The sequence below is a fragment of the Girardinichthys multiradiatus genome, chromosome 17 (genome assembly GCF_021462225.1).
Source record: "Girardinichthys multiradiatus isolate DD_20200921_A chromosome 17, DD_fGirMul_XY1, whole genome shotgun sequence".
Classification (NCBI taxonomy): domain Eukaryota; kingdom Metazoa; phylum Chordata; class Actinopteri; order Cyprinodontiformes; family Goodeidae; genus Girardinichthys; species Girardinichthys multiradiatus.
The window spans coordinates 1,698,363-1,707,514 of NC_061809.1; the positions used below are offsets into that span (position 1 = coordinate 1,698,363).

A 9,152-nucleotide genomic window follows, 5' to 3' on the forward strand; every position below is an offset into this window, starting at 1 on the left:
TTCTCCAATCATTACCTGTATTAACTGCACCTGTTTAAACTAGTTATCTGTTTAAAAGACACCTGTCCACACACTCAATCAAACAAACTCCAACCTCTCCACAAAAGCCAAGACCAGAGAGCTGTCTAAGGACATCAGGGATAAAATAGTAGACCTGCACAAGGCTGGGATGGGCTACAGGGAAATGGCCAAGCAGCTTGGTGAGAAGGCGACAACTGTTGGAGCAATTATACTGTTAGGGTTTGAAAACATTTGTATTGTTTATCACTCATGTCTGCTCTAAGTGTCTTTCCCTCCTTACATGCCACAGAAAGGGAGATGGGGAGAGGAGTGAGTTATGCTTTTATCAGCAACATCTAGGGACTGGTACCAAGTCCTCACTCCCTCTCTGTTTAAAATCAAGAACCCTAACCTTTCTGACCCCACACACACACACCCACACACACACACACACCCTGAATGTTTGTTGAACTGTGTGTGAACCAGCATGTATACATAAAGAGAGAGGGGTGCGAACACTTTGTAGTCTGTACTGCAGAGTGTGAGCTACCCTTGCAAGTAAAACTGACTGTATCGTTCTTGCCTCTGAGTTGATTAATTAATACCTAACATATAAGAAAATGGAAGAAGTTCAAGATGACGGCCAATCTCCCATGGCCTGGGGCTCCATGCAAGATCTCACCTCGTGGGGCATCAATGATCATGAGGAAGGTGAGGGATCAGCCCAGAACTACTCAGCAGGACCGAGTCAATGACATGAAGATAGCTGAGACCACAGTCTCAAAGAAGACCATTAGTAACACACTATGCCGCCATGGATTAAATTCCTGCTGTGCATGCTAGGTCCTGTACTTTCTCAAGAAGTACAGTCTGCTCTGTCCCTTCTTGTAGATGGCTTGCATTTCCACTACAGTCTGTTGTCCAGCGAGGTATTTATACTCCTCCACCACCTCCACTTCTTCTCCCACGATGGAAACAGTGTTTTACTTATTCCTGTTTCTCTTAAAATCTACAACCAGCTCCCTGTACTCAGCTTCTTGTCCATCTCTGATCCACCCCATGACTGCAGAATCATCCGAGTATAATTCACTATAGTACTGTGTGTTTGCTACAAAACCATTTCAAAAATGCATTGAATTATTTATGCATTGAGGTTTAAACTACAATATCTAAAACTAAAATGAAACATAAAAGCAAGTGTATCCTCATCCCCCAGATCAATTAAAATGTGTGTATATATATATATGTAGTGGAGGCAAAGATTTTATTGTAGATGGAGGTAGGAGGCTTTAAGAAAATTGTTTGGGAAAAGCTAGTGTAGCACACGTGTGTCTGATTACAAGACAGTTTGAAGGATTCCTTTGTTACACTCTCTGGCTTGTGTACAGGTTTGTGTTTCTTCTGTTGTCCTCTCTCATCTCTCCAGCGAGGTGCGACTAGCCGGCTCCGCAGCTCGAGCTCATTGAGCTAATCAGGAGGTGCTTAAGAGGAGCAGGGATCCCTGAGAAAGACGCCAGATTGTTTGCTCACATAGCACGATAGACAGGCCAGGTCTTGCTGACTTCTTCACGAAGAATTTTGATCTCTGGTCATGCCTTTGTCTCCTTGCTTCCAGGCTCCTGTTTCCACAGCCTGTGTCGGGTTCTTGCCTTGGTGGCTGGTGTTCGTTCCTTGGACCGCTGCTTCTAGTCTCCTCACTGCTCCTCTGTCCTCCTAGATCCTAGCCACGCTGCTGCACCACCTCCTGCCTGTCCACCCTCAGTCTGCTGTGGCTCTTCCATCAGCCTTACTCTAGAGAAGGACAAACCAATGTTCTGCCAGTTCCACCTCCCAAACACAACCAACCTGTCAATCTCAGACTCAGAGAGTTACTCACCTTGCCTAGACCTACATCTTCATCACCAAACAATAAGCTGCTCCGTCAACCAGTGATTCAACTCCACATTCAACATAACCTCACCTCCAGCTGATACTTACCTTCTCCTTCCAATGTTCATCCAGATCCCGGTGCAGAACCCTGAAGTTCTCTACCTTGTGTTTCTCAATAAATCACTTAAAAACTGTCAAGTGTGTCTGTGATTGTTGCTTGCATCAGAGCCGAAGCCAACATATAGCTGGTGTCCAAGTTTTTAGCAGAATGTTGCTTTTATTTGTAGGTTGGAAGCAAAACGACTGCAAATGGGTTGAAGGTGGAGTTGCTGCTATCCAAAGTCTATGCTGCCAAAAAGTGCATCTGTGGTTTTTATGGCCTCCTCCTCTGTTAAGTGTTTTTTTTTTTTTTTTTTTCAACATGGAGAGCTTCTGTCTCTTGCCTTTCAGGCCACTCGTCTTCTCTGATTAACCCATGTGACTTATTGCCCTCAACAGAGTGGCTCTTCTTCTTGAGATGGAGATGAACTGCTGAGACTCAACCTCAGGGACTGGCTCTTCCATGCTGTGTAATACTTGTTAGGTTTTACTAATGTAGAGGTGTGGACACTTTTCACTGCACCGGACTGCATATACAGCTGTTATTTGGTGTTTAATTCTTAGGTTGAACCAGTCTGTGTCTGAAAATGTTAAGTATGAAACAGATAGGGATCTTGTGCTTGTAAAAATATCTCTCTGAGTTTAACAGGTATGCCTGCTCGCAAATATCTCTAATATAACTAAATGTAGAAGCATTGAGGAACTCTTCGCTAAGTAGTCAACAGTAGGTAAAGTTCTAGTATTTACAAAATACTGGTTTGTTTATGGACCTTTAACCTGTCCAGAGTGTACCCCACCTCTCGCCTATTGACCGACGGGCACCTGGCTCGATCAGGAAGGCTAATTATGGGTTAGGGTTCAATGTCTGTAGACTGGGTGTGGAAAATCTGTTCAACGGTAGATTGTGACAAGACAATGGGTAACTACTAGTTACTACTAGTAGTAGTAACTAATAGTTAACTACTAGTTACTACTACTAAGTCGAATTATTTCCTTATCAGTCTATGTTATATACATTATAACTGGCCTTAGTTTTCTATAGAGTGACTCACTTTTGTGGAGAACAGTCCATGTGTGTCAGGATTCTCACTCCGGTCACGTTGCTGAGGTTATAACCTGACAACAAAGCATGGTTTTTCCCATGGAGAGACACAACACTGGGTGTAATGGAGGTGATATCTGGTATCTGACAAGAAAACACAAAAAATCCATTACTCTCAATTGATGACACACTGAATTTGTTCAAAGTAGGGGTCTCATAATCTATTTCTCAAGGGAAGATCCACAACTTTTAGATGTTTAAGAAAACCTCAATCAGTTAGCAGGACTGTGTAGAACATGACTGCATGCTGAGGAGGTAATTCTGCCATTTGTTTCAGGTGTGTTGGAGCTGGTATTCGGCCGTGAAAAAGAGGAGTTTGACACCCCTGGTTTAAGGTGGGTGTGAAGAATAATGTGTGAATTAACTCAGATTCAGACTCACAAAAATATTTGTCCCAGCTTCCATCTTCTGGCAAAAATGGTCCTGAGTCTGCACAGAAGATTTTAAAATAAACTAAACCAACAAAACAATGTACTTTTGTGCGATGTTGTTTTAGCCAGTTCACTACCCATTTGTATAAGACTTACTGCATTGGGAATGACAATAAACATTAATATTAAGAAGTCAGTATTTGACAAAAACAAACAGGCTGATAATTACGTTCTGAGCTGGATCAGTGGCCCAGGAACAACTGTTCTCTATCCACTGACATCCAGCTCTGATACACTGTAGACACCTGAAGAGAAAACCACAAACTGGCGTTCAGCTCAGCTTTAGTAAAACATTAATGCACCACAATGCTGATTATGTTAAATGCAACGAGGTACAAAAAGACCGTTAATGCAAGGGGAAAACATGCAAACCTTACACCAGGGTTTGAGATGGGATCTGAACCTAGACCCCTCTTGTCAATATTGAAAAACACACACAGATCTTTTTTTTTTTTTTTTAAATCTAAACGAACTTACAAAAGAGAACCTGGTTGTCCATGAATATTTGAACAGTTGATTAGCTTTCGTTGCTCTGTCAGGTTAACTTTCCCAAGCCTGATCTTTATGGTGACATCAAGATCTGTGAATTAAGAATATCTTGTAAAGCTCACTTCAAGAAAGGGATAATTCACTTTCTTTAATTAAGAACCTATAAACTAAGACATCTTAAAGGAAATTCTGGGTTGAGAATGATTGAAGTTTTGAATTATTCTCTTTAGACTCTGTCAACCTTCAAAGTCACATAGAATATAATATTTAAAGCTATAATAACAGGAAAACATCGTCAGAAATCTGAACCATTTATCTGATAAAATGCGCTGCCACAGATAGAAACAGACTTTTCAGCCGTAGTATGATTAATCAATGTGTCGAACACAGACAGAAGCTGCAACACTGGATGTATTTTTATAGATTGGTCAGATTGTTTATATCTTTAAATATGACTTGACAAATTTTTAAGCAACTTTTATTTGTTCAGAACTGTGTCAGATCATTTAATTTCTTTAAACATTAAACAGAAGTTGATTACCATCAGAAATAAGAGTGTCAAAAAGGATGCAAGTGCACTGAGGGAACTGTGCAGAAAGCCAATGTTGCCCACAAAGCTGACTAGAATTTGCAGAGAATTCACAGGTAAAGTTAGAATGAACCTTCTGCTGCAAAGTCAGGTGTGTCGAAATCATTAGTTTGATCTGAGAACGACAGAAATGCAAACGAATGTCCAATTAATCTAACAGAAAAAAACATATAGTTCTAACTGAATGTAGTCAGACTGTTTGAAACCAACCTTTCCACTGGAGTCTTTCACAACATGGTGGGAAAACATACTCTTTTGAGATTCATTGGGAATGGACAACCACTCTGAATCTGTGCAGTGGTCTTCAAATATGCAGCTGAAAAAGGTCAAACGAGGTGTAACCAGAAAGTTCATACTTGTCTGAAGCATTCAGCTGCAAAAGATGTTTCTGACCTGTCTTCAGAGACACACCACACACAGTGGGGATCCTTCGCAGACAGACAATCCTTCACATTTCTTAGAACGCTACACTTTGACACTGGTACACGCATAATCTGGAACAAAACACAAATACTTAAAAACCTCTGAAAAAGCAGCAGAAGTACATGTTTCATAAAAAAGTTCTACCTTGTTTTTAAACTGCAAATACACATGTTTCTGATCCACTTGAGCCAGGTGGATTCTGGAAAACACTTTGCGCTCTCCACTGGCTCGGTAGAGAACCTTTGGACAAGTGGGTTGATAGTTCATGTCCACAGCAAGCTGGTAACAAATATGTAGATCATGATGAGAGTATTTATGGGGAAAATAGGCGTTGAACATGTCAGTATTCTATCTCAGTAAATATAACTTTAATGGACCCCACAGGTGCCAAAACATACATGTACAGTACAAAGAAATCCACACAAATTAGGCCATACATTTTGTGTAATAACGTGGACTCAGTGAAACAGACAATAAGTATTCAGAATGTGAAGAAAAGAAGCAGAGAAACTAAGGCAGAGAAAGCCAAGAAAATAGTTGAAATCTGTCAGGATTTAGAAAGCAACTCTGGTTCCTATAAGTGCAAATTGATGTCAGCTTGTTTAGTCCTCTTTGATTGCTTACAAGAAGGGTTTTATTTCCATCTTACTGCACAAGAAGCATTTTGCACAGGTTGACTGTGACCTAATGGGAAGAGTAATTGTCTTGCAATCCAAAAGTTGTGGGTTTGATTACAGCCTTCTCCTGTCACATGTTGATGTGCCCCCAGGCAAGGCACTTAACTCTGAGCATGGTGTGCACGTTTGTGACTGTGATTGGGTGAATGTGACTACAGTGTAAAGTGCTTTGAGAGGTCAGTATAAAATCAGTCCATTTAACATAACCCAAAGAGCCCTTCCGAGATCATCACAAACCTTACTGTTGCCAAACATACTGGTGGCACTGTTTATAGATTTCTAAACTTCTGAATGTTACAGTGAGCACCAATAGATGTGACCATAAACTAAAACGATTAACCATGACCAGGTGCTCACAGAGGAGTCAAAACTAACAATCAGAAGCCAAGGGCTTCAGAAAGTCCTGGAATTAGCATAATGTTTTATTTTTCCTTAAAATAACAATGAACTTTACTGCTACAGAAAAACATAAAATGAACTCAGCAATGCATTAGACTGGTTTATGTATCCTGGAGACACACTGAAGCTGTCATATCCAGCAAAGGCTTTTTTACTGAGCAACAAATACATTGAATTAAACAGTTCAAATAGTTATTCCCTGGGCCAGTCCAGTTTATTTCACATGGTCTTTGAACTTATCTGTGTAGATATTGTTTTGTATGGGAGGATTAATTGGGTAGTTACCAGCATATGATGTTAATCTCATATAAATGCAGAAGAAAATGTTGGTGTGTTTAATTCATTCCCCAATGTATCTCAGAGACACTGTAGGTAGACATTTAAAAGTTGAATCAAACCAGAGAAGAAATCTAAAGCATCTCACCCACTCTGATGATAAAATTCAACAGAAAAACTTGCCAAATCTTCTCTGCCGATGCCAAACAGCTTTTGTGGACACAGTGTGATGGTGTAGGGCGGCATTTTCCTCATTAAAAAAACAAGGCTTGTTTTCAGGGATGGCAAGAGATACATTTCTGCAACCAGTAGTAATCACATAGCACCACTCTTAGGAAAATCTTAGAATTTGTGAGATAAATTTATGGAGTTCAGACCTCAATCCCATTAAGCACCAGTGAGATCAGATTGGATGTGCTATTCGTGCCAGCTTGAGCAACACAAACCAAGACTGTTACAAATTCTGTATAATTATTTGATCAGGAGACATCATAAAGTTTGTTAAATGTATAAAATAATGTTTTTCTCTGTAGCAAAGGTTAAAAACCGTGATACAAGTGGATCTGGTGGCACTCAAGTTACCTTTACTGTTGCTCAGATGTCATTTTAGTATCAGTGCTTTACAAAGCTATGTAACAGATAGAAAAAGATGTTCTGTTGAAGCAGATTGATGTTTACTTTAAACAGAAACTGCAAAAAAGAGAAGTAACTAAACTAAAAACTAAAGCAGACTAGAGAGAACCTAGGGCTGCCGATGGCTGCTTATGTTCTTCTGAAATAAGCAGCCGTTTATCTGGAAATATCACCTAACTCAAACTGTTTAGGTAACAAACTGAAAAACTGCTGATTTAATTGATCTACCTAATTAACTACTATCAACCATACTAGCTAATAACGTAGCAATATTTTGTTTTCCAACAACTAAGGCACATAGTCAAAGTTTTTAATAAGATACAAATAGTCAAGTTAGCAAATAAGTAGCTCACCACTACACACCTTGATAAGCAGTCCGTCTGCTGTTCCGATGAAGAAGACCATCCAGCCCTTCTGCCTCACCACCGTCACAGAGGTCATGTAATTGTGTTTCAGAAGAACAACCTCTGGTTTTAGTGTCTTTGGTTCTAACTGACAAATAAAAGCACATATTATTAGCTCTCAAGTGTATGAAATCTATCTAAAGATAAGACTTAAAGTGTTAAAAGCATTTGGCTTAAAGGCTGCCGCTCACTTATGTCACTTATGGGTGCTAAATGTTCTGTTCGTCTCATTTGGTAAAATCTGTAAACTGCTGGTGTAGATTCTCAGTCATCCAGAACTGTTTAACAACAAGACACGTAAAATATTAATAATAAAGGAGGCTAAGTTTAATACAGTGACCCACCGGGTTGTTTGGTTTTTTTGGTGTGTCATAGAAGTCTGGATCTATGAATGGTTTTATTCTCTGATCAGGAGTTATGTCAAACAGCAGCAGCTCGGTGTTGGTTTCTCCTCCGTCCAAACTGAAAACTCCGCTCCAAAGGACCTGCTGTCCACCTGGGATGACTGAGGAGGCCAGCAGTCTGCTGCCTTCATCTCCATTGGAGGTTCTGAGAGTCGCTCCATGAAGAGATTTCAGAGTCTGAGTTTTACTGGTTTCAGCCTGAAGCCAGATGAGACGGACTTTGTTGGTTTTAGCTCCTGAAGCCACGTTGGAGAACAGATACACTGTTGAGTTTATCTGAAATCCGTCCACAAACTCTACATCAGCTTCAGTTTGGATGCCGGGTGTTTTACCAGATTCATCAGACAGAGAAAATATACCTCCTATCCCCGTATGATCTGTATCTTGAAGGTTGATAGTCACTTGATCAGACATGCATTTTATCTTCTCTGACTTGTCTCTGTGGTTCTGTATCGCTGTCAGAATGTAAGTCTTATAAGTTGAATCTTTCTTCACATCCACCAGGAAGCTGACAGACCCGCTTCTACTTCTCGGAGGACCCACCTCAATGTGTTCTCTGTACAGAACCTTGGAGATGTTCTTCAGATCTAGAACCTCACAATAACCACAGCTGTTGTCAATCAAACCACAGCTGGCTGCTGTTTCGTTCCTAATAAATGGCAGTAAAACATTGATGCTAAAAGTTGCGTTAAACACAGCTTTTTCTGAGACCCGGTAAAACTCCTCGTTGCCCATCGGATCCTCGTTCTTCAGGATGCCTCTCAGGGTCAGGCTGTGGATCAGGGTCAGGTTGTGACTCAGCTGGTAAAGCTTGTCCTCTGTAGCAATGTAAAAATAGTTACCAGCCACTGCGACCTGCTGAATGTTTCCATCAAAGCTGAAACCTTCATTTTCCTCCTGACTCCAAGCGAGTTCCACCCAGATGGAATAAAATAGACAAAGCAACAGGATCATCTTGCACCAAAGCAGACAGCTCTAACTGTGGTTAAATGACACACTGACAGACTGCATGACTCTGGTTATTGTCTCCACAGAGATGTGAGTCAAAGTTCTGCAGCTCTGCTGAGAGGCGCTACAAGTTTAAGGAACTGAGCACACAAGGCAGAACTACAAATTAACATACACATTTAGTATTGCAAGGCTTGTAAAGATTTAAAAGCAAGTTTAGCCATGCAAATGCCAACTGAATGTGCATTCTCCAAAAATGATCAAATAAAGAGCAAGACCTACTTTCATAAATGGAAAATATAAGCAACCCTTGATGTGTTGCATTAATATTTGTATTCATTTGCGTTTGGATTTATTTTTGATTGTAATGTTTGAGTCCAGAAGTGTGACAGTGTGTGATGTATCGCGA

General features: G+C 40.4%; 1 protein-coding gene across 1 annotated transcript in view; it reads right to left on the reverse strand.

Annotated features, from left to right (window-relative positions):
* The window catches only part of plxnc1 (plexin C1), a 56,914-nt gene extending 48,150 nt beyond the window's left edge, over positions 1 to 8,764 (reverse strand). Inside the window, exon 1 of the mRNA XM_047389559.1 lies at positions 7,736 to 8,764. Coding sequence (XP_047245515.1) covers positions 7,736 to 8,749 — 1,014 coding nt within the window. The 5' untranslated portion in view covers positions 8,750 to 8,764. The remainder of the gene's footprint in view (positions 1 to 7,735) is intronic.
* Between the last annotated feature and the right edge of the window lie 388 nt (positions 8,765 to 9,152).